Below are 16,153 nucleotides of genomic sequence, written 5' to 3' on the forward strand. Positions count from 1 at the left end.
TCTTTCTTTCTTTCTTTCTTTCTTTCTTTCTTTCTTTCTTTCTGTTTCATTAATCTTAACCACTCTTTCTTTTTCCATGTCTTTCTTACCTTTCTCTCTCCCCCTCTTTCTTTCCACTTCCAATAATTTACCTGGTAATAACCAGGTAACAACATAGGAAGTAGTAAGATTAGTTGTTATTTTAGGAATGTAAATCAAAGTACCTGTCAACCTCCAGGGCTCCATGCCCTTAAAAACTGTCGTATTTTCCCTTACAAAATAATCTTACACCGTATATATTTTTTTCCAAACGTGTTTATTTATGTAGTTTAACATGTTATATTGTATGTTTCGTTACATCATATATATTGTTCATGAACATTTTGCTGTGAGATGAATGAGATTTATTATAAAAAAGTTCAAAAATGAAGTAGCTTGGATATTTACTGTAGAAGGAAAAAATACATGCAAATATAATGAATTAGAATAATACATTTTCTTGTTCAAATTATGAATTCATTTTCTGCATTAAATTTTTGTTGGTAATATACTGATTAAAGGGATAACAACAAACCTGTCTTTTTTCATTTTCTCTTTTTACACTTCCTTTTTTCTTAACTTCTTTATACAACATCATAGTTCATAATATAATACATCAAAGCAAGTGAGTTGTATGAGAGCCGGCTCTCTTTAATGAGTTGAGCCGAAAAAGACGGTTCTCTAAAAAGAAACGGACTTCCTTTCACTACATAACTGCCACATGAAATCTTAGGCGGCAGGCGCATGCGCACAGTAGCATCAAACCGCTCGCTTCGTTTACAACGGACAAAAAAAAACCGATATTGTTTTTCCGTACAGATTTTTTCGTACGTCGCATACGTCTTAAAATGCACAATAAATGTACTTTGTACTGCAAAAAATGTACAGGTTGACAGGTATGGTGTGACCTTTCCACTAATAAGTAGCAAAATTTAGCCCTCAACTGGAAAAGGGTTGGAGAAAGTTTAGAGAGTGGCCAAGGGCGCTGGATGAGAGAGAGGACTGAGCTTATCTACACGCGGCGCTTTGAGAAAATTGGTGGTGGGCTGAAATATCGACCCCGAGTCAATGACGTCGATCCCATCCAAGTCTCGTATCAATAATGTCGATGTTTGGATCTAACCTCCCACCCCTTCATCACAAGCGCCGATCGATCAAAACACCATTCAAATACACCACGCCGCACTCGCGTGTCATGTGCACGTTCTGTGAGGACGGGATCAAGAATGTGTGGAAGCAAGCGCCCCACGAACCCGGAGATGCGCACACTTGATGCCACTCTCAGCAAAAATGCTCCAACGCACGTCCAGGTTGCTCTCTCCTAAATTGGGGTCTTGCTCACTTCTCTGCCTTCAGCATCCCTAAAGGACGGCGGGCGGGTGGGCGGCGTTGTGCGTCTCGCCTCACAAGACGGCAATTCATCAGGGAAGCAAAAAAATAAAAAATCCAAATAAATAAGTGAGAGATTACCACATTCGAGTTGGGACAATGACGCGGATTTGCAGCCAAGAATGCCTCCAAGGATCCGTGGAAGTGCGGGACGTTTCCAGCCGGAGGAGATGCGTTCGATGCGGCCGAGCCGAGAGCGCCACGACGACGAGGATAGGGTCGGGAATGGTTTTTTGGAATGTCGTCTTTTGCCTTATGTTCACTCGCGGAAAAGGTAAGGAAGCGTCGCAACGACACTCACCATATATACCGTCTTCTGTCCTTAACGTTATGTGAGCGCGCATTGAATTGTCTTCTACACGGATGGAGTTTGATAGTCGCGTTTCGGTGATTCGGCGCCTAAATGCGGTCTTTTTTTTAAGTGAACCCATGAATAAGATCCTTAGAACAGCGTATCCTTAATAACCTACGTGAGCTGCTTTGATTATGTATCAATCTAAACTACGTGAGCTGCTTTGATTTTCTATTCTATTCTATTCTATTCTATTCTATTCTATTCTATACTATTCTATTCTATTCTATTCTATTCTATTCGAATTATTGATAGATATCTAATTTATCTATTGATCTTTTCTATCTGATGTATCTATTTCGTCTATTCCAGGGGTCTCAAACTCAATTAAAATGAGGGCCGCTGGAGCTAGGGTCTGGGTGAGGTTGGATGAAATTGGGTTTGCCACAAGAAAACTTGTGATAAATGAAAAAAATATCCACTGTTTTCAAATCCATCCATACATCCATACATCCATTTTGTGCTCCGTTTATCCTCAGTAGGGTCGCGGGGGTGCTGGAGCCCATCCCAGCCCTCTTCGGGTAATGGGGAGGGGACACCCTGAACTGGTTGCCAGACAGTTGCAGGGCACACAGGGACAGACAATTCACTCGCTCATTCACACCTAGGGACAATTTGGACCGGGCAATTAACCTGACATGCATGTTTGTGGGAGGAAACCGAAGTGCCCAGAAGAAATCGACGCAAGCACGGGCAGAACATGCAAACTCCGCACAGGAAGTTCAGATCCCACGACCTCAGCTTCCATGACACCTGTTTTCAAATATCTTTGAAAAAAATTGCTACACAAAAAGAGATTTAAAAATAAAAAAATGTATCAAGAATCAATGTGAAAATAAATAAATCCGTTATTCATGAATCCATAATTTTCAAGATCTGCACTTACATCAAAGGGACAGTGTGTATTATTTGACCCCTAGATGTTGCTTTATTATGCCGTGCAACTGAAAACAAGCGCTAAAAAGAAAGGCAAATTACAGACACTTGATGTGACCAAACCACAACCCCCCAAGCCTTCTGTAAAAAAAAGGAAAAAAGGAAATGAAAAACAAAAAGGGCAAAAAGAAGAAAAGATGGAAAAAAGGAAAATACAAAAAAGGCAAAATAAGAAAAGTAGAGGAAAAAAGAGAAAGAAAAAGAAAAAACCTAGTCAAAAACGAGGTAAAAAAGAATGGGAAACCTTTTTTGTTTTGTTTTTAAGGTTACCTGTCGCAGCAAGATGGCTGACAATAGTGTCAGCTCCATTTAAGTGAGGCTAATGTTGTGTAAAATAAATGCAAATAGTTCATGTATTTTGCTCATTTTTTAAAATCATTTTTAAAAATGTATTTATTATATTTTTCCTTCCAGAAGGCGCTTAATAATACACACTGTCCCTTTAGACTTACATTTTAAAGCTGGGGCCTCAAACTATCACCCCACGGCCCGCAATTGGCCCATGGGCCACGATTTTGAGACCCCTGATTTATTTCATGTATCCTATTTATCTATCCAATCCATCCGATCTATCTGATCTGATCTGATCTATCTATTCTACCTAACTACCTATCTGATCTATCTATTTTACCTACCCACCAATCTGATCTATCTAGTCTACTTACCAACCTATCTGATCTATCTATTCTACCTACCTACCTACCTACCTACCTACCTACCTACCTACCTACCTACCTACCTACCTACCTACCTACCTACCTACCTACCTACCTACCTACCTACCTACCTACCTACCTACCTACCTACCTACCTACCTACCTACCTACCTACCTACCTACCTATCGTACCTGATCTATGTATTCCACCTACATACCTACCTTATCTTATCTATCTATTCCATCTACATACCAATCAGATCTATCTATTCTACCTATGTACCTTATCAGATCGATCTATTCTACCTGTCTGTCTGTCTGTCTGTTTGTCTGTCTGTCTGTCTGTCTGTCTGTCTGTCTGTCTGTCTGTCTGTCTGTCTGTCTGTCTGTCTGTCTGTCTGTATCTAATGGCTAACTACTCTTTCGCTTAAGACCTAATACAACATATGTCAGTGTAAACAGGTGGTTATGTTTCCAGTTACCTACAAAATCTAATTAAATGCAGTTGCGGTGGCATCCCATCAAGCGCAGAGCAGAGAACATTGAAACTCTCCTCATGGAGACATTGTCCCTACTGTATATACTTGCATCTAAACCGTATTTACACCCATAAAACAAAATACTGAAATCCCATCTCAGTTTGTACGGGCATATTTGGTTGTGTGTCACCAATAGCAAATGGAGGGCAGCGCACGGGAGGGCGCGTAGCTTATACAGGACCTAAAGAAAATCAATGTTGCAGATGTTAGCGCAAATTTCACGGTGAAAGTGAGATGAATTATGGCCATTTTATTTGAAGACAAATATTTTTGCAATGCAAGAACATCTTAAATTGTATTCTGGATGGTCCCAACTTTGTCACCATTGTCCATTTGTGTGTCTGCAACAAAAATACTCAAAAATACTGCAAAACTAAATATCAAATTTAGTGCTTAGAAACAGGGTCTAACATATCAATTACTCCTCGATCCGGATCGGAATAAAAAAACTATAGAAATATTACTACAGTAATACTAATATACAAAAATACTATTACAGAAATAATACAACAGAAATACTACAAAATTCAAGTACAGTAATAATAAAAAATACTTAAGAAATACTATAAAGAAACTAGTATGGAAATACTTCAAAATACTCCTACAGAAACACTACAAAAGTGCCACTACAGTAACACTACAATACAGAAATACTGCTACATAAATATTATGCTAGAAATACTACAAATATACTTCCAAAGAAGTATTATTTCAGTATTACTGCAAAATACAACTACAGTAATACTATAAGAATATATCAGATATAATACAAAATTATACTATGGAAATACTAATGTAGAAATACTACAAAATATTAAAAAAATAAAAGAACAGTCATACTATAAAAATAATTCAAAATACCTCAAAGATCTGACTGCAGAAATACTTCAAAAATAATAATTAAGTAATACTACATATATATACTATAAAGATTCTATGATGGAAATAGTACAAAATAAAAGTACAGTAATACTACATTATGACTATAGAAATACTACAACAATACAAGTACAGTAATACTACAGATATACTAAAAAAACTCTTTGACAGAAAATAGTACTGCAGTATTACTACAATGTTGTGCTAGGAATCAAATGGACGGAACCATTTCAAGGCAGTGGGGTATTTATGACGCTGCATTGTTGAAATTTTGTTTTTGTTTTCCTTATCTTCAATCTAGCGTTTTTCATCATTTTTAAGCCTATCCTGTCCTTTTGTAAAGAATAGAGAGTTTTGAAAATGCTATAATTGAGCACTTCCAAAAACGTCTGGTTACGCACAGGGTTGTAATTACTATCATTATCTTCGTCCTAATTATTCTGATAGTCTTTCATTATTTTTGCCACAAATCTTTATATGACATGTTTTACCCTGGAGTGCCATGTCTAATCTCGTTGCATACAATGTTTCACAGCGTCAATATCGATGACAGTAAAGACAATTCTGATTCTAACAGCTGCTGCAATGAATTTGGTATTCACCCCTTATCGTCTCTTGTTAGTTAGCATTTCGAAACGGTCTTGTACCTTTTTAAAATCACCCTTGTGAGGATTATTCAAACAGCCCAAATGGCTGTTTTCCCTTATCTTGTTGCAATGGCAGAAACATTTTTTTGGACAAGAGAGTAATGTCAAAGATACTGCCTTGTGGCAGAAGTAGTCCACCCAAAGATGGTATTTAGCTTAAAAACTAAAACGTTCTGAAAACAATGATTTTGGGGGAGGGGCAATGCAGATTCCTTTGCAGTTATGTAACAAGCCATGTTTATTTGTATAGCCCAAATCACAAAAAGTCTCAAAGGGCTGCTCAGACCACCATGACATGATCCCCTGATCTGAGACATACATGACGGCAAGGAAAAACTCAAAAACCTGCGGAAAATGAAGAAATTTTGAGGCTGCACATATATTAATTCTCACTTTCCAGATGACCAAATTAAAATGGATCTTTCAAGGGAAACAACAGACAATACACAGACTTCATTAACATGAAATATAGGAACAAAATGTCCAATTGACAGCTTCCTGTTCCAAAATCTTGACCGATGCTGCATGTCCTAGGCAGTGAAGGTCAGCTAATAGTGGGATAATGTGATCAAACAGTGGACAGGTTTTAGTATTAGAATGATTCTTTTAGTTTTTTTTAAGGAATTGAATTGTCTTCTTTGTCATTGTTATCACCGTTGTGAAAAAATTTATGCAACGAGATTAGACATGGCACTCTAGGGTGTACAAAACAAAAGACTGTCACGAGGTGTCGGACAGACCCAAAGGCGGGACACAAATTACATGGTCTAACCCCACTAGAGGGACATTTATTCAAACAGCAACAACGAAAGATTTTACCGCCGAGAAGGGGGTGTGGGATAGCAGAGGCGATGTCGAAAGGGGATCTTGGAGTGGAGAGAATCTTGAAAGGGAGACTTAGGAATACCTTTAAGAAGAGGGTTGGATTGGCAAGTCTTGGAGTAGAGAAACTGGATAAGGAGGTCGTGGGAGGCAAAGCTTGTCGGTTTGGGGAGTGAAAGTCTTCAGGAATCAAAACGATTAAGCAAAGTGAGGTGGGACCCCATGGAATTTATTACATAGGTAGCTAATCGTCAAATAGGAATCAACTGGAGGGAGGAAATATGAAGGGCATTGGAAAATGAGGTAGAGCTGCCATCTTTTGGGAACTGCAGGGACCAAACCATGACAAAGACTGTCAGGAAAATAAGCAAAATATTATTGACAGTGCAGGGCTTGTAAACAGGCCTAAGTTGTAATAAAAGTCAAATGAAAAAATATATAATATAATAATATATAACTGTAACAATAGAGCAATGAAAATAAGTGCAATAACATTTAGCAGCAACAAAACTCCTCCAAATAAATTGCAAATAATTTATTTTCACAGTTTTGTGCATTAAAATTTAGAAGCAACAAAAAAAAACCAAGATAAGTCACAGTTTTGTGCACTCATTTGGGTGGTGATGGCAACAGGTCAAAGAGGTGGTGACAGGTATGGGAAGAGTCCTTTATATTGTTGATGGCTCTTTTGCAGTATCACAAGAAGGCTATGTCCTCTGGACTGGGCAGAGCCGATGATCTTCTTTGCTCTTGTTGACTACTCTGAATGTTTTTCCTATCAGCTTCCGAGGTCCCGGCATACCACACGGTAGAAATAAGATCGTGCATAAAAAATCCAGCCCAAGCCCAACAATTCAACTTGATTTGAGGGACCAAGCCAGAAGCAAACACGAATTTTCATATTTTATTTGTGAGAACTCGGGATCAGTAGGGGTGATTTTGCCTGTCTCCACCCCCTAGAGTGCTGCTATTCCGCCGCGAGAGCGACACGGAATCGATTGCACGGATGGTCCGCAAAGAAAAAGAAACAGAACAATGACGAGTGTGTCATGAATTCACCGATATATGCAAGATGAACACTTGTTTATTTTGGAACTCACAGAAAAACCAACATGGCATCACATACAACTGGATTTCCATGACATATTGTCATTGCTGTAAACAAGCAGTGGCAGGCGGCAGGCTGTCAGACTGTTTAGAAACAAATACATGTCCGTATGATGTGACCAGTCACTGAAATACGGAATCTCTCGGGATTCTAAATATGATGGCCATTCCTACTTATCGCAGAAACATCACCATCAGTCTGAAACAATATACTCAAAAACTATAAAGCCGGTATAGATCACCATTAAATGCCCTGATAATGGAATGATTGAGGTGATTATTTGTAAAACATGTAGTCATTACATCCAACTGTGTAAAATATTTACTCCATAACACACGATAATGCCGACAGCTAAAAAAAAATACACGTAAAAGCATTTCTGCATCGTCATACGTTCCTTGTTGGAATGTGTTTGTTTCACCACATAATTTTCGTTTACAAATAAACAGACTCGTACAACTATTTCCAATATGCGTGTTAGACTCTGACCTTTTGATTGACACCGCTTTCAGCCAATAGCAGGCTTTTTTTTTCACGGTCAACAGCCCGCATTGGCCTGTACTGATAAAACAGAGATTGCCTCCTTTAGCTCTAAATATGTTTGGCCAGTAGCAACATATTAAAATGATGATTTTCACATTGGTTAGCCTATGAAATTCTCAAAAGAACAATACGCAGATGTTCAGAAGGTATTCAAATCAAACCCCAAAATAAACGTGCCACTAGTGATTCATTTTTAAGCACCATTATTACGCGCAAGTGTGCACAATTATTGATTGACTTCTGGAAGGAGAAGTCAAAAATGTACAACTCTTTCAGAATGTCTAAAAGATTGGCCAAAGTAAAATACACAGTTGCATCGGTTTAGTGCCCTTTTGGTAATGTCACGAACTTCTCTCAGAAATATGTGTAAAATATAGTGTTTAGTTTTTCAGATTGCAATCAAATTCGACAGAGTCCCAGGTAAGGCTTCAAGTTATTGTGTCAGCTGTTTTCTAGCTAAGATGCCAATGCACTTAATTGCAAAAAGAAACCAGGCGAGAATAAAAACCTATTTTTGTGTGTTCCAACTTAGATTACTCAATGTTAGTAGCACTTAAAGTATTATTTCAGTCTGGGACAAAACTTCAGTGTGTTACCTTTCAAAAGACACCAAAACCGTCCATATTCTCTGTTTAAAAACAGTATTCAATTCACTTTGAGTAGTCTAGAAATCAGATTTTATGCCAATTTTACAGTAACGTCAAAGGGTTAAACATGCAGTAGTCCAACCACTTCTTAAGAAACCTGGCCATGACAAAACTGTTCTCGCTAACTTTAGGCCCATCTCCAAGTTGCCCTTGATTACCATGATCGTAGAGAAAGTTGTATATGCTCAACTAAAGTCCTCTACGGATGAGCACGGTGTCCTGGAGGTTTTTCAGTCAGGTTTTACGTTTCTGCATAGCACTGAGTCAGCACTAAATGATATCCTCTTGGCTACTGACGCGATTTTGTAATCCTTGTCCTGCTTTACCTCACTGCTGCTTTTGATATGGTGGACGGCAATATTTTATAATCCAGGCTGCAGTTCCTAGTGGGCAATTGTGGTAGCATTTTATGTTGGTTAAGGTCTTGGGTTGTCCAAACTTTTTAGAAAACAGGCCAGATTTTATAAGCTGAAAATGTATGATGGCCGACTATTCATCTAGGTATTCTTTGACAGTCTTCAAGAAATTCACCCTCCGTGAAAGGTTTGCAGTCCTTGATGATCAGGGTCGCGACCTTTGCAGCATTTTTATTTGACTCGCAGGGTTTTAGGAAAAGGTGCTGCCATTAAAACAGTTTCCGGTTGCTTCACATTTTCACATCGTTTATTTCCTGTTAGCTTTTTTTTAGACAGCAGGTTTCGTTTGTCAGTACCTCCCGATATATTCTTTGAAAACAGCCACAGTCTCTCAGCAAATTCGGTCGAGGCAGTTGTTTCAAAATTCGGGATGAAAAATACCACTATTTTCACTTGTCTAGGAAGTTGTGGCCCTAACAGTCAACTTTCCTTTTTTATTGAAAGTCGCCGTGTTGATAATGGAGTGGGCTAAAATTCTCACAGAAAGCAAAGAGCAAGGTGGCCAAGGGGCTACTACGGTGAAATGGTGATATATAAATATTTTTTTGTTCAAACGTATTTTATACCGTGATCAACGTCACTGGTAGGCCACATATTATTAATTTTATGACAGAGGCCACAGGCCAGTAATAATTTGATCACGGGCCGTAACTAGCCCCCGTGCTGGACTTTGGGAATGCCTGGTTTAGGTCTTATTTGACTGGCAGGACTATGGGCATAAGTCTTGTTGGTTTTGAATCTCTGCTCCTCTATATTTTGGGGTCACACAGGGCTAAATTCTAGTACCACTCATATTTTCTTTGTATTTACTCCTGCTGGGCTCCATTCTCAGACAGCATGGCATCTCTTCTCATTGTTACACTGATGACTGTCAGATATATGTGCCATTAAATAAGAAAGACGCACTATACATTAAACACCAACTTTCCTGCCTTGATGACATTAATGCCTGGATGGCCCTAAACTTTTTCAAATTCAATGAAAAGAAAACTGAGGGAATTGTCTTTGGTCCCAGTGGCGCCGGTGTACCTCCACCCATTGACTTGGGCCCCTCGGCACTATATGTGAAGCCAACTGTTCCAAACTTGGGTTTGAAGATGGCCACTGATTTTAAACTACATCAACAAACGAGAGCAGTAGTAACGTCAGGCTTCTTCCATCTAAAGCAGCTAGTGGGAACACATTACACCTGTTCTGGCTTCCCTTCACTGGCTGCCTTTGCATTTCAGGGGTCATTTTATGATTATTTTATTTGTTTTTGAATCTATGAACAGCTTTTCCCCTTCTTACCTCAGTGAGCTGCTTCACTGTCATGTCACGGTCTGTGCCTCAGGTCAGCCGATCAGCTGCTGCTGGAGGTACCGGGGTCTATGAGGAAGTTCAGAGGGGATAGAGCCTTTTCTTTTGCTGCTCCTAATCTGTAGAACAATTGTACATCAGTCTTAAAACCATTTTCATTCCTTGGCTTTTGACCCAGCATGAGACTTTGTTCCTGTTTGAATATTTTATTGTTTCTATAGTTTTTAAATACTTTTTAAGTGTTTTTATTATTTTCAAGTTTAAGTTTTTATTTTTTTTACCATGTTTTTTTTGTGTGCCGTACTTTTTTTCTTTAGCTGTGGCTGCTTTAAAGGTTAAGTCATTGATATGTGGCTGATGCCTGAGAGGTTTACTGTATCATCCCCATGGCCTGGGTTTTCCCTTCCAGCTTTTGGAAGCGTAGATAAAGATAAAGGAATGAGTGCTTGCAAGTCAAGTCAAGTCATGGTTATTTGTATAGCCCTTAATCACAAAGAGTCTCAAAGGGCTGCACAGACCACAGACTATTGTTACACCATCCCCTGATCTAAAACCTACATGAGGGAAAGGAAAAACTCAAAAACATCAACATGAGTAAAATGAAGAAATCTTGAGAAGGGACTGTATATGAGGTAATCCCCCTTCCAGGAAAACAGATATTGTCAACATAAAATATAGGTTATTTGTGTGCTATAGAATGGAAGTGTGTTTTAAGCTTAGATTTAAACATTTCCACTGAGGTTGCAGATCGAATCTCAGGGAGAAGAGCATTCCCCTTGAGATCCTCATTACTTATTTTGTGGAATGTTCTTTGCTTTATTTTGATGTTGTTGTTCCTTCAGATGGGTTTAGTCCGGCAAGTGCGGCTGTGGTTTGAGCTATCCTGGCCATGATTTCTGGTTCTGACCCCTCTTCTGATAGGACAGCCTAAAGATATCAAGATATATAAATTTGGTGACAGGTTGAAGGTCTTGGTGGTTGTTGGTCATTATGTTTGTTTGTTTCGGTGCTGATTTCCATCCCATACTGGGTTGATGATTTGTCCAGATTTGAACAGATCCCTGAGTTCCTGTTCTTCTCTTGCCAGTCGGCAATGTCAGCAGCAAAACGCAGGTTAGTGACGTTCTATCCCCGAATGCTGACTGTACATTCTTGTTGGTCCAGGTCATGACCCTCTCAAATAAGACAAACAACCCTTTAAAGAAAAAAGTAGGAGAAAAGACTGTCCAGACAAATAGGAAAAAAATATTTACTATGCATTGCTTGGAGCAGGTGTGTTAAATTTGCGGCCCAGGAGCCAATTGCTACAGAATATTATTATACCATCCCCTGAAAAACTCAAACACATCCACATGAGGAAAATGAAGAAACCTTGAGAAGAGACCGCACATGAGGTAATCCCCCTTCCAGGATGACCAGGCTGCAATAGATGTCGCATTAACAAACAATAAAATAAAAAATAAAATAATTAAAGTATAACATAAAATACAAATAAATCAAAAGGATGACCAGGTTGCAATAGATGTCGCATGAACAAACATTACATAGATATTGTCAACATGAAATATAGGTCATTCATAAGCTATGGAAAAAGTGTGTTTTATGCCTAAATCCAAACATTTCCACTGAGGTTGCAGATCGATTCTCTATGTTTAGAGCGTTCCACAGTACCGGGGCCCAAACGGAATACCAACAGAACCTTAAAAACACATCTTAAGCTAACAGGGAGCCAATGCAGGTTAGCTAAAAGCTAAAACGTTCTTGTGTTAGTTAAAAGCCTCGCTGCAGCATTTTGTACTAGCTGCAGGCTCTGGATTTTGGACTTCGGGAGACCGGAGAGTAGTGTATTACAGTAATCGAGACGGGAGGTAACAAACGCATGAATCGGGTGGCAAACACGCGGCTCTCGAGCCGCATGCGGCTCTTGGCCAATAAGAATATTTTTTACATACTGTGGCTCTTTGCCTTGTTTCCTGTTTAGTTTTTTGTGTGTATTGAGGGTGGACACTTTCCTTGAAATCAACACAAGAAAAATACTTGTATTGTAAGGAAAGGAGTGTGTTATGGGAAATAATATGTTTTTATTGTGTTTAATTTGTGTGTGTCTGTCTGTCATGGCAGGTCAGTGTGTGGTGTGGCTCTTTGACTCTCACGGTTAAAAAATTTGGCTATTTGTGTCAAACTTGTTCGCCACCCCTGGCATGAATTATAATCTCCGCATCGGACTGGGAGAGCATAGGGCGAATTTTAGCAATGTTGCAAGGATGGAAAAACGCTGTTCTAGTAATATTCTTAACGTGTGTCTGGAAGACCAAATGGGGGTCAAATTTGACTGAGTCACTCTGGATGATATTGCATTTGTCAATGTTCAGAGCAGCTTTTGAGAACAAGTCACGGCACTTAGATGGACAATTAATTAACATTTCGGTCTTTTCAGGGTTGAGAAGAAGTTAAGTGACATCCATCTTTTTATCTCAGTGAGGCAGGCCTCCAAATTTCCACAGTTTAGTGAGGCAGATTCTCCCTTTGGCAGATACAGTTGAGTGTCATCTGCATAGAAATGGAAAAGTCGTTTTACTGATGTTTGCATGAGGGAGGATATTTCACGCCAGGGAGGCAATTTTCGGCACAATGGCGGCCACAGCATAGGGCACCCGTGCCCCTTAATGCGGTGCCCTGTGCATGTGTTAAATAAATAAAGTAAAGCAGCTACGAAAACTGAGCCTTTTAATATTAAAGTGAAAAAGACAACACATATTTTAACAAAGATGTTTCAGCACAGTTTGTCAGTGCACAATAATGATCTACATAGAGTGTTTATGTGTACTCGTGTGAATGACAACGGGTGCACACAGATATTTATTTTCATGCGGATTGTTTGGCCTCTGAGTAATTCCCATGTTTGTCTGCTTGGAGTGGGTGGAATGTTTTGGATGCGAGGAGTGGACGATACTAAGAATGTTGTATTTATCTGATCCAAGTAGACATTTTGATCAATATCGATACTTTTTGCTTGGAAATGTCATGATCATGGTATAATTCAACTCTCCTGCCTTTGTGTTCGTTTATAATTCTGATATACACTGCACAAACGTTTTTAGGCAGTTTTTAGTAAAACAGTAAATTGCAAACTTTGGTCTGTGCAGCCCTTTGAGACTTTGTGATTAAGGGCTATACAAATAAACAAGACTTGACTCTAAGTATAAAAAAACAATCGTAAATATTTCTATTACAAGTGTTTCAGAACAAAAGTCAGGAGTCAAACCAAAAAAAGCAGCAATGTAACGAAAAAAAAAAAACTTCTCAACATGGGTTTCAATTCATTTTGGCTGGGGGCCACATGGTGGAAAATAAAATGTCACCGAGGCCGGACTAGTAGGTTTAAGAGAAAGAGAGAAAGAAAGAAATAGAGTGGGAGGAAAAAATGAGAGAAGGAAAGAGAAAGAAAGAGAGAGAGAGAGAAAGAACTTAAGAGAGAACGTAAAAGGAAGCAATAGTTAGTACCTTTCACTTCATTACATTTCTCGGTTTTGCTTCACAAACAGCATTTTTTTACATCACCCCACAAGTTCTGGATTGGATTGAGATCTGGGGATAAGGCTGGCCACTCCATAACATTAATTTGTATTGGTTTGGAACCAAGACTTTGCTCGTCTACTGGTGTGTTTGGGGTCATTGATATGTTGAAACACCCATTTCAAGGGCATGCCCTCTTCAGCATAAGGCAACATAGGCTCTTCAAGTATCTTGACATACAAAAACTGATCCAAGATCCCTGGTATGCGATAAATGGGCCCAACAGCAGCGTAGGAGAAATATGCACAGACCATGATACTTGCACCACGATGCTTCACTGTCTTCAATGTGTACTGAGGTTTGAATTTAGAGTTTTGGGGTGGTCTCACACACAGTCTGTGGCCCCTGGACCCAAAACGGACAATTTTACTTTCATCATCCCGCAAAATGTTCTGCTATTTTTCCTTTAGGCCAGTTGATGTGTACTTTGGTGAATTGTAACCTCTTCTGCACATGCCTTTTTTAACTCAGCGACTTTTTCCTCAAATGCATGTTCAACCTGTGCTGTCTTCATCATCCTTAAATAGGGGCCAACCAATTCACACCTGTTTTTGTTTTGTTTTTTCCCCAAAATTGATAAACTCGGAGATTGGTTGTCGCACTTTTATTTTTTTAAAACACCCCTTTGAACAATTTGTCCAACTACGCAGCCTCCGGGGCGTGCCTATTATGAATGCTGGGTCTTGTTTGTTTTCTGAGAATCTACTGCATCTCTTGGTAACTTGTCTGCATGTATTAATAGAAAATTTACTAAAAACTATGGATATTCTGGTTTGTCACTGCTATCATTTTAAAGAGCAATGTCTATTCCACCTGTCTCACTTCTACCTTTACTGCTTGGGTGCCCCTGGCGGCTGTTAGAAAAAAAGCATAAATGAAACCTGGCATGGTCCTTTTCTGTAGTGAAAAAAAAAATCCACAACGCGAACCGCCTCAGATTTGCCTCTTTCATTTATAGCTTGTGATAGGGTGGGCGCATACATTTGTCCCACTTTTTTGCCAGGAAAGCAGGATGCAAAAGAAGGCCAGGTAGTGAGAGATACTAAAAGTGTGCCTTTCAGTCTCGCACTCTGGCATACATTTAGAGAGTGACTGATTGCGCTGAGTGTGAGAGAGAAGGGCTGTGCTCTCTACATAAAGAAACGGCGCTTTGAGAAAATTTGTGAAAGAGCCAAGTATCGATCCCAGTAAAATATTATCAATTTGATGCACGGACTTGCTTAGTATAGATCAGGGGTGGCGAACAAGTTTGACACAAAGAGCCAAAATTTTTAACTGTGAGAGTCAAAGAGCCGCACCACGCGCTGACCTGCCATGACAGACAGACACACACAAACACATACAATTAAAAACATTTCCCATAATACACTCCTGTCCTTACAATACAACAGGTATTGTTCTTGTGTTGATTTTAAGGAAAGTGTCCACCCTCAATATGCACAAAAAAAAAACTAAACATGAAACAAGGCAAAGAGCTACAGTATGTAGAAAATATGATGAGGCAAAGAACCGCACTCTTATTGGCCAAGAGCCACATGCGGCTCTAGAGCCACGTGTTCGCCACCCCTGGTATAGATAATATCGATATTTGGCTTCATCCGCCTTCCCTTTTCAATGCCAGTACTTTCTTAGTATCGATAATGGTGATGTTTGCATTTATCTGCCCATCCCCACTGCTTGAAGATTGGAAGTGCTCACCAAGCAATGCTGGAGTGACTAATCAGGAAGGACTGGAGATTTCCAGAAGGTCCAGCTCATGTCAAGGTCGAGTTCGGGCGAGCTGGATGAGAAAAATAATTTGAACATGTATCTGTCACTTGCTCTATCTAACCTTTTTCGTGCATTATCTAGTCAGCTTTTTGGCCACATTCAGCGCAAACTAAACATCTTAGCATATGAGGTGAGTTTTTCCATCTGGGGGAGTTCTCCCCTCACAAATTTGAAGTTGGTTTGGCCCACCACCATTAGATAGATGGATAGATAGATAGATAGATAGATACTTTATTCATCCCCGCAGGGAAATTCACATTTCCAGCAGCTTTACTTCGCTGAGAACAATACAATAGTAAAGCAAAAGGAGTACAATATACAAATACCCAATGTGACGTGCTAATACCCACTGTAGCGTGTTGTATAGAGTATTTAAATAGTGCTACATGAAATACACACTGCAATAAAAGTATGGTAATATGCAATGTAGGGGGTGTGGTTTAGTGTGGGCCTTTACTCCGCCGGGTGGAGTTAAAGAGCCTCATGGCATGAGGAAGAAAAGATCTCTTCAGTCTGTCCGTGGTACAAGACAGTGACAGCAGTCTGTCGCTAAAGC

The 16,153-nt window shown here is 39.4% G+C and overlaps 1 protein-coding gene across 1 annotated transcript in view; it reads left to right on the top strand.

Annotated features, from left to right (window-relative positions):
• Window positions 1-1,248: 1,248 nt before the first annotated feature.
• The window catches only part of LOC148371529 (CUB and sushi domain-containing protein 3-like), a 290,824-nt gene continuing 275,919 nt past the window's right edge, over window positions 1,249-16,153 (top strand). The window contains exon 1 of the mRNA XM_088326066.1: window positions 1,249-1,681. Within this exon, the coding sequence (XP_088182192.1) occupies window positions 1,507-1,681 (175 nt within the window). The 5' untranslated portion in view covers window positions 1,249-1,506. The remainder of the gene's footprint in view (window positions 1,682-16,153) is intronic.

Source organism: Urocampus carinirostris, chromosome 2, assembly GCF_059441175.1.
Source record: "Urocampus carinirostris isolate Australia breed hairy pipefish chromosome 2, RoL_Ucar_1.0, whole genome shotgun sequence".
In the NCBI taxonomy this organism is placed as follows: Eukaryota; Metazoa; Chordata; class Actinopteri; order Syngnathiformes; family Syngnathidae; genus Urocampus; species Urocampus carinirostris.